The sequence below is a fragment of the Equus caballus genome, chromosome 11, assembly GCF_041296265.1.
Source record: "Equus caballus isolate H_3958 breed thoroughbred chromosome 11, TB-T2T, whole genome shotgun sequence".
NCBI lineage: Eukaryota > Metazoa > Chordata > Mammalia > Perissodactyla > Equidae > Equus > Equus caballus.
Genome location: NC_091694.1, coordinates 2183554 through 2200630, shown reverse-complemented (window position 1 = coordinate 2200630; position 17077 = coordinate 2183554). Strand labels below are relative to the sequence as shown.

The 17077-nt window shown below is 51.1% G+C and overlaps 1 protein-coding gene across 18 annotated transcripts in view; it reads left to right on the top strand.

Moving 5' to 3' along the window:
• The window catches only part of RPTOR (regulatory associated protein of MTOR complex 1), a 397394-nt gene that overhangs the window by 318533 nt on the left and 61784 nt on the right, over positions 1 to 17077 (top strand). For 14 of the 18 annotated variants that reach the window (XR_011423116.1, XR_011423115.1, XM_001489603.6 and 11 more), the window contains 7 exons: positions 1260 to 1334; positions 4465 to 4530; positions 4886 to 5077; positions 5574 to 5714; positions 10756 to 10873; positions 11811 to 11951; positions 12372 to 12530. Coding sequence is in view for 16 of the 18 variants with exons in the window: in XM_001489603.6 (XP_001489653.1) it covers positions 1260 to 1334; positions 4465 to 4530; positions 4886 to 5077; positions 5574 to 5714; positions 10756 to 10873; positions 11811 to 11951; positions 12372 to 12530 (892 nt within the window). In the remaining 2 variants the exon portion in view is untranslated. The remainder of the gene's footprint in view (positions 1 to 1259; positions 1335 to 4464; positions 4531 to 4885; positions 5078 to 5573; positions 5715 to 10755; positions 10874 to 11810; positions 11952 to 12371; positions 12531 to 17077) is intronic. The other 4 variants (XM_070226807.1, XM_070226804.1, XM_070226801.1 and 1 more) reach the window with 1 other exon arrangement.

The following is a 17077-nucleotide window of genomic DNA, read 5'->3' as shown; positions in this document are numbered from 1 at the left end:
CCTCTTTAGTGGTCTCGCCCAGCCCCTCCCACCAGATCCCGCCAGAACAGTCTCCTCATCTCTCCAGGATCATCCCCGTCCCCTCTGTCTGTGCTATGTGTGCCTCCCCATTTCCGGTCCAGCCCTTCTGACTCACCTCCATTGCAGTTCCAGCATGACTCCGACCTGCGGTCCGAATGCCTTGACCCTCCCGGGTTTCAGCCCCCGCAGGCCTCTTCAAGGCCTCCTCAGGACAACATTCGAAGCCCTGTGCTGACCATCTCCTGCCTCCCCCAGCCCTCCCCATCGCCTCTGTTCCCCCATCTGTCCTTCCTCCGTGGATAATCCCCACTGCTCCTCAGCTTAGGCATCTCCTCCAGAAAGCGCGCAACCCCCCTCCCCTCTCCCTGAGCCCCCCATGCCCCGAGTGTCTCCTCATCAAGTGTCGTGACTGCTCCTCAGTAGCCTTCTCCTGAACTGTGAGCAGGGCACAAGCTGTGTCTCTGTCTGCAGGACCAAGCCAGTGCTTGGCACCTGGTGGGTCCTCAGGTGTGTGAGGAGCAGATGAACGCAGAGACGTGATGGTGCTTGCAGGGGCAGGGCGACCCAAGAGTGGGGAAGAACTGCGTGCCTGGCAGCTCGTTTAGCATTTAAAATCTAGATTCCCACCCGAGAGCTATTCCTTTGGAGGAAGGAGTTGGGCCTCCAGGAAGCACCTGTTAAAATATAACCATGTGACACAAATAATTTGTAATTGTTATATTCACACAGGTTATTGTTCTTCACTATTTTCTAAGTCCTAGCAAAATCCCAAGAAAAGCTTCAGCAGGGGCCGAGGCCTGCAGAAACCAGGCGTAGTTTCAAGTGCTGGGCATATCCCAGCTGGGAGGGCAAGAGGACAGGAGTGGGCCCCGGGAGCACCTGGGAAGGGAAGGCGTGGGTAGAGGCCGCAGGAGGATGGCCCTGCGAAGGAGCCGGCCCAGCGGCCAGGGCACCCTACCTGTTAGTGCCCGGAAGGTGTTCTCAGAGAACGTCTTAGAGCTGCTGCGCTTCTGAGAATGTGCAAGATCCCAGCTCTTTTCCCACAGCCAGGGAAAATGTGTCTGCAAGCAACCATTCTAGCCGTTTTTCCAAATGAAAATTGGACTTGAGAGGAGAAAATGATTAAGGCATAAAATATTCATTGCACATTCATTTGTTCGTACATCACAAGCAACAGAAAGAACCCCTTCCAGGTAACCACACTCACTGCTCCTCCTCTGTCTCTTTTTTCTCCCCAGTCATGTCAAGCTGACCTGGTGAAGGACAACGGTCACAAATATTTCCTTTCGGTCTTGGCAGACCCTTACATGCCAGTAAGGACCAAGTGTCATTTGTCTTTTGGACAGTCTCACGATCTGTATCGTTTGTCTCCGCCCACGTGTTATGCTACTGTGATGCCTTTTACGAGGACTGCAGAGAGGGTTGCTCCTCGCCACTCACCCATCCAAGCAGAGGGGCCTGCGGGGGTGTGGGCCACGCTGTGGGGGCCACGTTCACACTTGAGCTACTGCTCTTTACTTAATAGCACATTATTTCAGTAGCTGTTTCATGGCTGTCTCTAAATCAGGATATAGTTAACCTTGATGTACAGGTTGGTTTGGTTTTGTTTATGTTAGTCTATTTTCCCTGGAACATCTTTGCAGTATAGTGGAATGCACTCTCCCTCGCATCTTGTCAACTGAATTAGATTAATGAGTGCTTGTCCCTCTACTATATGATAGTTCCTGTGCCTAGTGCAGTTGTTAGGGTGTGGCAAGATGCTCATGTGCCTTATGAATCAGGGTGGAAGGGAGGGAAGAAAAGAAGAGATTGAAAGTTTAAATATATTTTATTATATTAAATTGCTTAAAAATTAGTAATCTGTGAATAGCATTATAGGAATTCCTATAAATGTTTTATAATTAATTTCTTTATTCCCTACTTCCAGCTCCTAGCATAGTAAAGAGAACAAAATAGACATCCTAAATAATTACTTAATATAACTTGGTTTTACTAGAATATTTAACTAAGTATAACAGCTCATTGACATACTCTTAGGTGGCTTTGGTTGTATAAAGGAACTTTTGTATGTAATTTCACCCTCTAGTTGGTTTTCTAAACTAAATAATGATAACAATAACAAAAAAACAGAAAACATTAAAAACAGGATTGTTATGTAAAAGGTAAATAGTATTTGTGTGTTTTAACTTAAGTGTGGTGTTTAAACATCATCATAGGCAGTTTAAGTTTATACTCTATATGAGTTCTGGAAATAAGCACTTCCCTGTTCTTCAGGGTGGGTAAGAATATAAATCAAACAAATGAAAAAGAATGCTAAACTGATAAAATGCAGTAAAATGGTGAGCTGAGCTGATGCAATGGGCCCCACTTCAACTACAGACACGTTAGAGTTTGGAGGACACGGCCAAATTTGAAAGAAAAAAGAGGAAATTCCCAAATGCCAAAACCTGAAGAGAGGGGTCAGCGGAGAGCCATGGCGAGAAGCGAGCACTGGGGTTCCTCGCATCTCGCAGACCCGAGAGGCGGTGTCTCAGAAGGCAACACCCCTGCTGGAAGCCGGGAGCCCACGAGGCGCACCCCCTACTCATCAACAGAGGACGCAAACAGCTACTCCCATCCTCCACATCTGGGCGGAGAGTTAAAGGGAAGGCCTCCATGAGAGACAGGACCCTTGGCCTTCCCGCCGGGGAGTTGGGTCTGCACTTACACGCATCCTGTGGGTGAGAGCCACCAGCCAAAAAAGTGGGTGTAAAACTCGTTCAGGGTCACTGAAATCACCAGGGTACTGGAAGAGCGAAGGCAAGACCTTTCTACAGGGACTCGTGCGCAGTGCTGGCACAGGACACTCATGCCAGAAACACAGCCCGCTCTTGCCACCGTCAGGAGAGCCCACCGGAAAGGGAACGAGCAGGGCCAGCGCAGAGAGCTAGCACCTGATAACTGAAACTAATAGAATATAAAAGCAATATAAACACGTATGTTTAAAATGATTGAGGAAAACGACTTGTTTTAATTATGTCCAAAAATAAACCACTGTGATGTTTCTTCAGAAGCACTTCTGCTCATACAAAGACAGTGTATGCTCTTACTTTTACTCACCCTCAAAAGTGACCAACTAGATTCTTTTAATAAATAGGCAGATCTAGGGGGAGAAAAAGAACCTGTAGTGGAAGATATGATCACTGCCATTCAAAGCTCCGTGGATGCATCAGGCAGCAGTAGACACAGGCAGCAGAGGCTCACGACACCCCCAGGACAAGAGACCAGAGGGAGCAGGGAAGCAGTATTCGAACTGACTGGGGCTGAGAACTTTCCAGGTTTGAAGAAAGAAGTGAGTTTTCAGATTTAAAAAGTACAGTGAATCTTGAGAAAGTTAAATAAAAACAAATCCATAGCCAGACTCATCATAATGGAAGTAGAGCGTGTCAAAGGCCAAGGGGAAATCTAAAAGTAACCAGAGCAAAAGGAAAGGTTGTTTGCAAAGGAGGAACAAGTGCACAGGCAGCAGACTTTCCATCAGCAGTAACAGAGCACAGAGAACAGTGGCAAGGCCTTCAGAGCACTCAAGGAGACTGACCATCGCCTGGAGCTCTGTACCAGCTGTGGTGCCATTCAGGAATGCCGGTGAAGCCAACACATTTAGGAGACTGACAGCTGAGCTGTTCTGACCCCACCAAAGAGAGCTGTGAAGACCGTATTTCAAGAGGAAGTTGAAGCCCCAGGGAAAAGCAGGATGCAGGAAGCAGCAAAAAGCTAAGAAACTGGCAGATATGTTGGCATATTAAGCATCGGCTGTAAAAATAAATCATCATAATTGCTAATTTGAGGGGTTAACACATGAGGAGGAATGTCAGAATTAAGGCACCCTAAGAGCCTTGCATTCATCCAAGGGAGATAGAATAATTAAGACTTTGTTCAGTATGGATGTTAGAAACATAAGGCACCATTACACAGTTCAAAACAGACTGACTGATTTCTAAGGCAGCAGAGGCCAGAGGAAAGGAGAGAATGAAAATTGGTCCCACCAGTAGAAGACCAGAAAGAGGAAAACATGGAGCCAAGTTAGGATGCAACAGTCCTTCGTTTTACTGCAGTGTGCTGACTCGGAGCAGGCTGCTTCTGCGGCCTGGGGCAGGAGCGAGGGCTGCGCGGTCAGGGGCCTTCCTCATTAACAGCACAACCTTAGGAGAAAATCGTGGCAGACTGTAGCATGAGTGCTTCAAGGAGCAGCCTGTCGTCTGAGAGGCCAGCCCAAAGCTGCCAGACCCTCTTAGAGAGTCTGTTCCTGTTTTGTAGACTCAAATCAAAAGACAGGAAGCAGGCTCATGTTACTTTAATCAAGCCCATCAGAAAGATTCTGAGAGGATAACTTGGTTGTGTTTGGGCATGATGAGTTTCCTCCATGGGGAAAATGTAAAACCAGGGGTGACGTTTGTTTTCCAGGCTGAACATAGGACAATGACGGCTTTCATTCTCGCTGTGATTGTCAACAGCTATAACACAGGCCAGGTGAGTGTCTCGGCCACTGCCACCATCCAGAGCCTCCCTCTGGCGCAGCACCATGCTGCCGTATTCAGGGATCAGAGGAACTGAATGTCTAATGAAACAGCCTCCGACTGGTGGGGGGTTACGAGCACACCAGCCCCCAGGGGACACCATGGGAGGAGCAGGGCCCAGACCCTTCGCTTAGCCAGCCGTTTGCAGGGTAAATTGGAATTGAAATTGGTGGGATTTAAAACGAGGGGAATTGAGCAAATCTTGTAATGTGATTAAGCAAAGTTTCCACAAGAAACTTTGGGGGCTATGATCCCAGCCCAGCACCCCTCTCCGGGTGACCCACTGCGTGTTGTCTGACTTCTCATAGGAAGCCTGCCTCCAGGGAAACTTGATCGCCATTTGCCTGGAGCAGCTCAACGACCCCCACCCCTTGCTGCGCCAGTGGGTGGCCATCTGCCTAGGACGGATCTGGCAGAATTTTGACTCGGCTAGGTGGTGTGGGGTGAGGGACAGTGCTCACGAGAAACTCTGCAGCCTCCTCTCCGACCCCATTCCTGAGGTGAGTCCATCCCCACCCAGTGGCTTCGGGCTAGGTGAGGCTAAGGGCCAGCAGGTACTTTGTGCCAGCAGTCCTGCCCGGATGCTGTGTGTGGAGGGCCACTGTGTAGACAGTATCTCCAGCAGAGGCCTGCTCACGCTTGCGTGTGGCCTCGCGTCCAGAAACTGCCCCCTCCATGCCCATCACAGCCCTTGTCCCCCGGACCCCCGTCTGACTCACTGATGGATTACCGGTGCCCCATTTGGTTCCAGAACTTCCGACCTCTACAATCTGTCTCCAGCCCCTCGAGCTGGGGCCGTGAGGATTCCTCCTTTTGTCTCTTCCTCCATTTTTGCTCCATCAATATGAGTAGAACTGGGCTTCGAGGACTGTGTAATGAAACTCCTGGAATCGAATTAACCGAACTGAATCAGATTACCCTACGGGTGGCCCTGGCAGAGTTCAGACCCAAACAGCCAGCCGTGGGCGTGACTCTGACCCTGTCCCTGTCTTGCAGGTGCGCTGCGCAGCAGTCTTTGCCCTCGGGACGTTTGTGGGCAACTCTGCAGAGAGGACCGACCACTCGACCACCATCGACCACAATGTGGCCATGATGCTGGCCCAGCTGATCAACGACGGGAGTCCCGTGGTCCGGAAGGTGTGTGCCCCCCCAGCTCCGCAGGCAGCGGCAGAGCGCCTGGCAGCCAGTCTCCCACGACACCCAGGGTCTGAGCCGGTGACCCTGACCGCGCAGAGCGCGCTCCCTTCCTGCTGGCACACGTCCTTTTGAGAGCAGACATTTAAATGTGTTTCCTTCTCTCCAAAGTGCATTTCTTCACCAGATACTCGTGTGTTTGCTTCATTTAAAGGCATTTAACAGGCTGCGTCTACTGGCAGCTTGTATAATAGGCTCCTTCCTGCCTGGGAGCAACGCACACACACATCATGGAGATTCAAAAGAGCAGTAGACACCCACAGACAGACGGAAAGTTTCGTGTAGCGTATTCCCCTCCCCGCCCCCACGTTTGTCAGCAACTGAACGAAACGGTTCTATAAAGTGGAAAACTTGTGCTTGTCTGTTTGGATGTAGAAATATCAAGGATTTCCATCCAGGATCTCACATCCCTGTCGGAATTGGCTCAGCATAGCTTGATTCCCCCTCCCCCCCTCAGCCACAAGGGGCCACTGGAGGGACGCTGGTGGTCGTGTCTCATGGTGAACTTGAAAGGCTGCCCTGGAGCAGACACTGCTCTGTTCGGTGCTCAGGAAGGCAGCGCTCTCTGGAGGTGGCCACGGACTTGCATCTCATCCTCTCAAGGTGTCAGCTGCCCTCCCAGCATTGCTGAGATCGCTGTCCTGGGGAGAGGGAGGCTGGGTTGTCAGAAGACGGGTGTGGTTTGGGACTGGTTTGCCTGTTTGGAGAGTAGACCCCACTGATTGCCTTGCGAGGGACGTTGTCTGACAAGTTCACTTCAGCCAGACTCAAACATGGAGTGGCTCATTCTGTCTCATGTTCCCTTCAGAGAGGAATGAACCAAGTTATTAACTGCCAGAGATCTAGAGAAAGGTTACAAATGTGAAATGAGATGCTAGAGATCCCTTCCCTTGGTCCTGGCATTCTTATCTTGAGGTTCTCATCGTCCCCAGTCTGTCTGAAGCTGGTTCCCGTTCGTTAGCCCGAGCCAAAGTCTTCTCGTTCCTGCCTCAAATTGCCTTTATTATGAACATCACCGATCAAAGCAGCAAATCTGCCCTTGCTTTAGTTGCCTGTTAACATTCCTTTAAAGAAAGGAAAGCTTTTCTTCTTTCCAAAAAACTTAAAGATGAATTTTAATAAAAATAAAAAGAATGTCCCTCTGAGTTCCCAGTATCAGGAGAGTGGTCACTGAAGTCACCAGGAGCCACTGGGACCACTGTGCTCTCGAGTGCAGCCCCGAGTGCTTCCAGGTGGCCCCTGGGCTGCCAGCTGGGCCTCCGGCTGTGATCCATTCGCTGTCCCTTTGCAGAGGTGTGGGTTCTGGGTACTAGAGTGCTCACGTGTCACTGAGTCTTTACTGCGGGCAGGATGGCATTTGCCTTGCCTGGGGGCTGCATGCTGTGCCTGCATGCTAGAGGTGCAGGCCGCATGTCAGAGCCTGTCCTGCTGACCAGGGGTGCGACTTCCTCTAGAGGCAGAGAAGGCTCTTTCTTCCTTCTGCTTGTTCATCCATTCCCGGGCTCAGTGTCGCGTTCTTCTGCATACGGGGCCCTGGAGTGCAGAGTGGAAGACAGCCCTGCCTTCAAGGAGCATGCAGTCTAGTTAAAGAGGCAGACTTGGGACCAGTGACTGTGCTGAAGCACTTGTAAATGAGTAGTATCTCAGAGGGAGGCCCGGAGTTCTCCAGAACGCATCAGAGTGGTGCCTGCCCCAACCTCCTGTGGGGGAGAGGGGTCAGCAGGCTTTCACAGGGAGGAACTTGTACCTTGATTATGAAGGATGAGCAGCCAGGAGCCAGTGAGGAAAGGAGCAGGTGAGGCAGGAGGAGTGTGTGCGAAGGCCCAGGGGTGTGAAAGACCATGGCACCCCCAGGGGCTGCCTATTGTTCGTGTGGCTGGAGCATGGAGCAAGCGGGAGGGGCAGTGATGGTGAGGCTACAGGGCGGGGGCTCCTAATCCCAAGGGCAGTTTGCCAGGAGTGCACCTTCTGCAACAGTGCCTGAGGACTTCATCCTTTGAACAGCTGTTTGAGTGTCTGCAGAGTTACAGGCAGCGCGTCAGGCCCTGACCCTTCACTGCCTTCAAGGAGTTTACGTGCTAACCGGGGAGCCAGCCAGCCAGCAGCAGGCCTGTTAAATAAGTGGACAAGGTGATATTTGCTGTGGACACACAGGACATGTGGAGGGTTAGGGAGAGTGGGGCAGTGGTGGGTGGGAGAGAGGATGCAATTTCAGAGGCTGTTGCCCTTCGGCACCCCTGGGGCCCAGGAGACACGGGGGGATGAGCCACTTGGGCCAGAGCGCCTTTCCCTAGAAGCAAGCCCAGAGGGTGTCCTCATTGGAACAAACGTGCTCTTCTCCCAGAGCACTGCTCTGTCCTGCCACGGTTCCAGGGGCCGAGTCTGACGCTCCATGGCCGTGGGCCACAAAACAAATGCCAGCCAGTACTCTGTTGTTGGAAACATGGAGTGGGGGCAGCCCCCAGGGGAGGAGATGAGGAGGTGGCAGTCAGCGCGCAGAGACCGCAGAGAGGAGCCCAGGAGGGCACATGGTCCCACCTTCCACGTGACCACAGAGGAGCGTTAGCTGGATGCCCCTGGGGGCAGTGCATGTGCCCAGGCATGACGTCCCTGAATCCTGTGACACCTCACTTTGCACAATGAGCCCTGTGCTAAAGGTGACAATGTTCACCTGTTAACCCTTCCTGTGTGCCAGTCTCTGGAGAACGCACACCTGGAGGTGGGGCAGGTTGGCGACTGAACAGACCGCTATGTGATGGGGCAGGTGGCTCGTGCTCGGAAGGAAAGTAAAGCAGGTGATGGTAGAGTGTCTGGAGGGGCCCTGGGCGCAGGCAGGACGCTCGGGGGAGGTATCTGAGCAGCGGCCTGGTGGAAGCAAGGCTGAGCCCGGGGGGGTTGGGAGGTCTTTCCAGGCAGAGGAGTAGCGCGTCCCAAGGCCCAGAGCGGGAGGCACGGCTCGCTCAAAGGGCCATGCCGGATTGAGGACGTGGGCACAAGGGGCCAGGAGGCAACTGAGACCCTGGTGAGCAAGGCCTTGTTTTGTTCCGAGTGTGAGCAGAGGGTAGAGGTTTGGAGGAAGGCAGGACCAACTCTGCCATGAGAGGCTGAGGCCGCCCAGGTGAGATATGCCGCTGGCCAGAGGGGACGGGTCGCGTGTCTAAATGCTAGAGTGCTATGTTGAACCGTCTTCCAAAAGCTGAGACTACAGCAAGCTCCCCGCGTCCCGTCCTGCACACTCCTGCCAGACCTCTGATTCCTTCTGCACCAGCATCCCGGGGCTATGCACGCATCTGTGTTCTGTGGTCAGAGTAAAGCCCAATAGGCGGGCTGTCAGACGTGGCAGGAGCCCACGGCCAGCAGCAGCCACCCTCCAGTGGCCTGCCTCCCCGGCAGGGACTGCTTGGCATGCAGCCTCTCAGGTGTGGGCCACGCTCTTGTGTTCCCCTTTGTTGAGTATCCCTGAACCAAAGGGTCCAGGACCTAGGGGTGAAGTCCTCTGTTTCAGGGCCCAGCACGAGCTTTTTTACTTTATATCAGAGCAAAGGGGAAAATACACGGTGTTTTTGGAAGATGATGCAGACTTCATCTTCACTGAGTGGCCCCATGGGCGACCCATCTCAGCAGCATGTTAGTCCCTCGCACAGGAAATGCAGGCTGGGCTCTGGTTTGCAGGAGGAGGTAGGCAGCCATGTTGGCAGCTGGAGACAAGTGCCAGCCTGGGGTGTTGGCAGTGGGCATGGCGAAGCTCGTCAGGCGCCGGAGGCTCAGCACAGTTAGACTTGGGGACTGACAGGACGGGAGGTGGGGCTAGGGCAGAGAGGGTTGGGTCAGGGCAGTTCTAACCTGAGCTTGTGGTTTGTGATTCCGTGGGCACAAGCCGAGAGGCCCCTGGCAGGAGCTGAATGGAAAGGGGTGCTGCTGGCAGGTAGCTGGGCGGGTTAAGCTTAGGATTCGGGTGAGCAATAGGTGGAGATGCATGGCCAGCAGTTGGAAAGGCCCGCCTGGAACGTGAGGAGAGATGGGACAGCGAGGAGTGGGCTCGGTAGTGGTCCACAACTGTGACGGGAGAGGCAAGGAGCGTGGGAGGTCGAGGTGGGTGCAGCCTCAATGGAGAGGAGAGGGGCGGCGAGTGAGAGGACCCTAGGAGCCCCCGTCCGGAGCCTGGCTTGTCCAGCCGCTACAGAGACCTCGGCACCTCAGCAGAGCTCTCCCAGCCTTGGGGGGCTAGGGGAATTTACGTAGCAAGCAAGCATTCTCACACACCTTGGGTTTCTGCTAGATATTTTGCGGGAACAAAGAGCAGATAAAGTTGAAGTTGTTGGAACTATTTGAACCGTGATGAGAAAAGTGGTATAAACCTACATTCCAATTCTGTTTCCCTATGACTTTTAGGATCTCCAGGCACTCATGTTATAGCACTAACCGTCCCGAGAGGTAAATTGTATTCATCTCCTTGGACTGAGGCAATTGGGACTAAAGATCTTGTTTTCATTCTAGAACTTCCTCGTTCCTTTTTAGGGACTAGAAACTAAAATATCTGTGAAAGTTTTGCATTTAGTAAAAGAGCATGCCTCAGCTTGTCAGATGCATCTGCTTTACTGTGCCGAGGATTCAAACGGCCCAGCAAACTGTCAAGTCTAATCAAGGGGCGTCTCGGCCTGGTCACAGGACTGACCACATACAGGAGGCTGTGGGTCTCTTGCCTTTCCCATTGTGGGGGTGTCATCCATACTTGTGTCCTTATGAAACCTGCCAGCCGTGTTGCTCATATCCAGTGGCCAGCTGTCACTGTCAGGCATTCAGGTGCATTCCTTGAGGTCCCCGTGGCCAGTGGCCTGTGATACATGGAGTGCCCAGTTTGGCTTAACCTTCCTTCTTTCTGTGGTGACTCAAGCATCCGGCATTCAATTTTAAGTCTCACTGCTTTTCTGGGGTCATCCTCCAGCCATCAGTAAGTGTTACTGTCCCTTCTCCCTCTCGGCAGGAACTGGTGGTGGCTCTGAGTCATCTTGTAGTTCAGTACGAAAGCAATTTCTGCACCGTGGCCTTGCAGTTCATGGAAGAGGAAAAGAACTACCCCTTGCCTTCCCCAGCAACCACAGGTACGGCATCGTAACTCGTGAAGCCTGAGGAGCTCGCCTGGCCGGTTCCTGTACACCAGGGACCCTGCGTCGGAACTCAGCGGACTCCTCAGCTTGGCTGGAACCTGGGCTCGGATATCAAGTCCTTGCCGCTCAGATATCTGTTTTGAGTGGCCCCTGCGACTCCCATCTTCCCAGGCATTTAGCAGAATAGAAAGAGTGGGAAAAGGGGCCACACGGACCCTCTGACTCTTTCCCTTCCTTTTCACCCTTTTTGGAAATCTCAAAGGATGGCACACTGCGTGCAGTAGGGGCTTACAGAAAAGCATGTTACCTCTCTTCCTGTGATGAGTAATGTCGTCACGTTGTCATCCGTTTTGTGCTTCAGTGAGTCATGTTAGGCAGCTCCTTTTTTCACATTTTCCATGTTCCCGGATTTACATTGCATCATCATCCCTCCCCCCAGAACACAGCCGTCTCTGCAGGAAGGAGGGCTCGTGATCAGTAAGGAAAGCATGACTGCTTTCAGTGCATCAGGGAAGGGAAACCGAGAGGGAACTTGCTCACTGGGAACAGCTGGTGCGCCAGAGGGAGCGCGGAGCCAGCAGATGGAGGTCCTGCCAGCGCTGACCCTGCTGAGCTTCCAGGGCAGCGGCCGCAGTGCGTCACAGGGCGCCTGGTGCTGCTCTCGGAGAGGCCACGGTCACCAGCCCTGCTCCCTGCTCTTTCTTAATTGAACTCTCACAGAGTGGCCGGCATTTGCTCCTTACACCTCCCCTCCCGCCCTGCTGGCACTTTGTCCAGCTTTGGCTGGCTCACCCCTACCCACATGTGTCAGGGATCCTTGATGAGCTGTAGGCCCTGCTGGTGGCATCTGCTCATCCAGGGACCAGCTGCTGTCACCTGTCGGTGTAGCTGATCCCACCATTAACTCTTCTTTCTCCTTCTTTCCCACTAGAGGGCGGGAGTTTGACCCCAGTACGGGACAGCCCCTGCACACCCAGGCTCCGTTCCGTGAGTTCCTACGGAAACATTCGGGCAGTCACCACTGCTAGAAGCTTGAACAAATCTTTGCAGAATCTGAGCTTGACTGAAGAATGTAAGACACTGGGAATTGGGTTCTTGGGTTGGAACAGTTGTGGGGTTTATTTTCTGAAACATCTTATGTGCAGAAGTGCCCCCCTCCTCTGCCATGAGTGTGTGCCCTGCTGTCCCATCTGCTGCCCTGGTGATTGGCAGGCGTTCGTACAGAGAAGTGGTAGTTCAGCCCCGGGCGCAGCCAGGGGTCACCTGACGGCTTGCAGAAGGCAGGCACAGGCACAGCGGAGTTGGCTCCCGGGGCCAGGCGTGCCTGCCTTCCAGTGGCCTGGCGGAATGCTGGGGAACGAGCCCGCCTCCAGAGGTTAGGGAGGGGTGTGCGTGAAACCCACATTTCAGTCATATGCCGTTACTTGTGAGACCAAAAGGAGGGTCCTGGGAACTCCACACTGACTTCCTTTCGCCGTGGTGTCTGGGCCAGCCGGCAGCTCTGTGGCGTTCTCCCCCGGAAACCTGAGCACCAGCAGCAGCGCCAGCAGCACCCTGGGCAGCCCAGAGAATGAGGAGTACATCCTCTCCTTCGAGACCATCGACAAGATGCGCCGCGTCAGCTCCTACTCCTCCCTCAACTCTCTCATAGGTGAGTCCCGCCGCCCTCGCTCTGCTCCCTGCTTCCCGATCTGTCCTCTTGGCACCCAGGGGTGCTCTCTACTCCCTGAGACAGCACGGACCTTAATGTTGATCAGGTGAGGGGGCGTGAGGGCTGTCTCAGTGGAAGGGTGGAAGTTAAATGTGAGGAGGTGAGAAGAAGCTTTTGCTGTGGGCAGCAGGAAAGCTTCAGTCACTTTAATTTTGATCTGGTGATACTTTACAAGCCCTCCCAGGGATGTCTGGGCTAGCCGGCTTTGTTGTGTGGGAACACTGCTAGAACCTTCGGTCCGTCTTCACGCGTGCTGAACTCCCAGTATCACAGGACAGTGGTGCTCAGCCGGAGTGGCTTTGCCCCCAGGAGACATTTTGGTGTCACAGCAGGGACCATGGGGGCTGCTGGCATCTAATAGGCAGCATGGCATCCGGCAGCTCGATGCCCGCCCAGGGAAGGTGGGCGCCCAAGTGGAGGGCCCTGGTCCGGGAGGAGACAAGGCCTCCGTCTTCAGGTTTCCCTGCCCACACCTACTGGCAGGGTCTCCTCCGTGCTTCCACGCACCCATCCCAGCAATTTCACACCAGCTGCCCACAAACTGCAAGTGAATTCAGGGTCAGTTTCGTCTCTTGTTCTGCCTTGACTGGTGTGCGCCTGGGCTCTACTGCCGGGCCTGCTGACATAGCCAAGGAAGTAGAAATTCACCTTATTTTCTCACTGTGTAAATCTCAATCTTCACATCGCTGTGGCAAACTTAGGACCTAACCAGGCGAGCCTTCTGTGTCTCGTTCTGACCTCCAGAGCGGTGTAGCAGGCCTCATTTGGAGTTGTGTTTAATATTAAGACGTACTTTAGACACGCAGAAATTTGGAGAGGCTAATCCGCCACATGGCCGCGTGTTTGTTTTACTCCCGGCTTCAGGAGCTGCAGGCGGTTAAGGCCCCAGCGCCCTCCTCCGAGGCTGTCCTTGTCGTCCACTGTTGGGACGCCCCCAGAACTCGCTGTGGGCCCTTGCGCGGGCTTTAATGCCACACACGTGGTATCAGTGGCGTCATGCGGCGCGTGTCCTCATGAGGCCGCTCCTCTCTCTCTACTCTCAAGTCGATATTTCGCACACTGGCCATGCGAGTTTGTTCATTCACTTTCATCGTCTGCCACAACTGCAGCATCTGTCCTTTCTCCTATTGATGGACACTCAGGTTGGCTCTCATTTTCCCTTCTTTTGTTCTCCGTTTTCTATAAGCAAACTCAGGAGTTGGGCCCGCCCCCACCCCCACCTCTGGGCTCCCCACCCCTTTGCCTCGAGAGCTCTGCTCCCAGACTCTCTGGGCTGCTCCCTCGGTTCAGTCAGAATTCTGCCTCAGTGTCACCTTGAAAGCAGCCTCCTGGCTCCCAGCCAGAGTCTAGCACAGTCCTTCCACGGTCACTCTCTCATTCTCTGCCCCCTTCTCCAGTTTCGTTTTTCTTCTGAGAACTTTCTACCGCCAGACTTATATATGTCCTTGTCTATCTGGGCTGGCTCTGTCTCTCTCTCCCCGGGAATATAAGAGCCATGAGTCCAGGAACTTTGTTCTGTCAACTACTACGTCCTCCCCCCACATCCAGTGCTGGCACATAGTAGGTGCTAATAAATATGAGTGGGAGCATGCTGCAGTGGACACCCTCCAGCACGGACTCCCATGCGAGTCTGGCTGTGTCAGTAGCAGTGAAACTGCACAAAGGGCACGTGCATGGGCAGCCTTACCGGCCACTGTCAGGGCTCTCCCGACAGGTGCTGCCACTTTCTGCTCCACTGAGGACAAGTTCCTGTGCTGCGTGTTCTCCCCACGCTGGGTCTGGTCAGGCTTGTTGCCGTCGGATGCAAGAACTGGCATCTTGTGGTGGCGCTGCGCCTCCCTGGGTTTCAGCAAGGGAGAGCCCACGTGTCTGGCGGGCTGCCGTGTTTCCACGCCTGTGAATTACCTCTTCAGTGCCCTACAGATTTTGCCATTGCATTATTTATCCTTTTCTTACCAATTTTTAGGAGTATATCCTTATTCTGGATACTAATCCTGATCAAATATATTCATTGAAAGTAACTCTTCCCATCTATGGCTTCATTTATTGTATCTTTTGTACCACACAAGTTTTATATTTTAATTTATCTTTTTCTATGTAACTTGCACCTTTTTGTGTCTTGAATTCTTTCTTTTCTTAGTGTCTTCAAGATATTCTCTTGTATTTTCTTCTAAAATTTTAAATTGTCATTTTTTTATATGTCTTTAATATATCTTGAATCAAATCTGTGTGGTGAGGTGTAGGAAACCAATTTTATTTTTTCTCATACGGATCACCACTTGTCCCCATACCTTTCATCAGTAGTCTGTCCTTTCTCCGGTGACCTCCAGCATCACCACTGTCGTCGGTGGAGTGCCTGTTAGGGTCCGTGTGGAGGTTCCTCATCCTGTTCTGTGAAGCACATGCCACCTGCTGCGACGGCTACACTCTTGAGCCAAGTCCTCAGTTTGTATTTGCTTCAAAATTGTCCTGGCTCTTCTTAGCCTTTGCTTTGCTGTATAAATTTTATATAATCAGCTTTTCTGTTTCCACAGCAGCTTTCCTGGGATGCTGTTTGGCATTGCGTTGAATTGATGGGTCAGTTGGGAGAATTGCGTCTCTGTGGTGTTGAGCGCCCCATCCCCGAACGTGGCTGTCTTTGCACTGTTTAAGTCTTCTTTAATGTCTGTTAATACGGTTTACAACTTTCTGCATAAAAGTCACAAGCATTTCTCTGAGAAACTTTATAGTTTTGTACTTTTAAGTGATAATCTTTCTTTTGACCATTTGTTACTGGCAAAAAGGAATGTAAGTGGACGTCTTAGTTTCATTCCTGAGAGTAAAGGAAACATATCTAACTTTTCACCTTTAAATATGATGTTTGCTATAGAGTTTTTGGTTGGATAGTCTTTATCAGTTTATAGAAATTCCTGTTCTATTCTACTTGGTTAAGTTTTCTTTTTTGTAAATGAAATGAATTCAGTGAATTTTATGGAATGTTTTTCTATAGCTCTTGCATGATCCTATGTTTTTGCCCCTTTGCTCTGTCAGCTGGTGAACTGCCTGATTAGTATGTCCCATCAAACCACCCTTGCGTTGCTGGGTCAACCCAACTTGGTAATTTACTTTAACATTATGGCATCAAGTTCATCAGTATTTTCTTTAGAATGTTCTCCATCTGTATTCATGGGTGAATTTGGCCTATAACTTTTTTATCTTGTACTTCCCTTGTCTGATTTAGGTATCAAGTTTATACTAGCTTCATAAAATTAGTTAGGGAGTATGCCCTCATTTCCCATTCTCTGGGACAATCTGTGTAAGACAAAGTTACATGTTCTTTGGGTGTCTGGGTAGAATTGGCCTCTAAAATTGCCTGGGCTTAAGTAGAGTTTCGTGTGAGTAGGTTTAAGGTTAAGATTCCATTACTTTGATGATCATAGGATCATTCAGGTTGTCTATTTCTTTGTACCTTAGCTTCGATCTGCTGTATTTTTCTAAGATGTCCATTTCAGTTTTCTCGTTTATTTCCATGAAGTTGTTCAGAGCATTCTCATGATTTTTCATCTCTGTTGTCTGTATAGATATGTCTCCCTTTTCATTCCTATTATTATATATTTGCTTTTGCCCTTTTTGCTTGATTAATCCTACAAGACATTTGTTAATTTCTTTAGTGTTTTCAACTTTTGCTGTGTTGCTATGCTTCATTATTATACCTTTGTTTTGTGTTCCAGTGATTTCTTTTCTTGTGTTTATTTCCTTCTATTTTCTTTAAGTTTAGTCTCTTGTTCTTTTTCACTTCAGGAGTTGAAAATAAAAATAGCTCGTTAACTTTCACTCTTTCTTCCTTTCTAATATAAGAATTTTAATCTGTAATTTTCTCTCTTGGTACCACTCATCTCATCCCTCAAGTGTGGTAGGTACTGTTTTTATTGGTGTTCAGTTCTAAGTTATTTGTTGTTTCCATCATGATCCCTCTCCTTAGAGCTTATACTTTCTCTTTGCATCACATGATAGTGTTAAGTATTTCTGACTTGTGGGTGCCGTGATCTGAAGGGGGAGGGCAGTCCAAACATGCCTGCCAGTGCTGCCTGTGTGAGCTGTGAGAGACTGGTCCTCTGCCAGCCCTAGAAAGGGACTCGGGGTGTCTGCTGTGACTCCTGTAAGGCAAGTCTCTCTGGTGTCCTGGAAGAATCTAGATTGACTGTAGGATCCAGATGTGGCTACCATGCCACCTCCGCCCCAGGGGAGTAAGAACCAGAAAGGGGGGTCTTTGCTCACCGTACACACCCACACACAACAAAGAACTTAGCTCAAAAATGCCATCTTGTCCATTTAAATTGAGAAATAACCTTGCAGGCTTGTGCATTTGGTTGTTTGCTAAAATATCCCATGTGCCAGAAGGCACAGGGTTGGCATCAGCTTGAATACAGGTACTTCAAACTCGCCAATAAAGTAGATTCCAAATGTCACTTGCAAGACGTTTGTTTTCACCTGGAATTTTAAACATT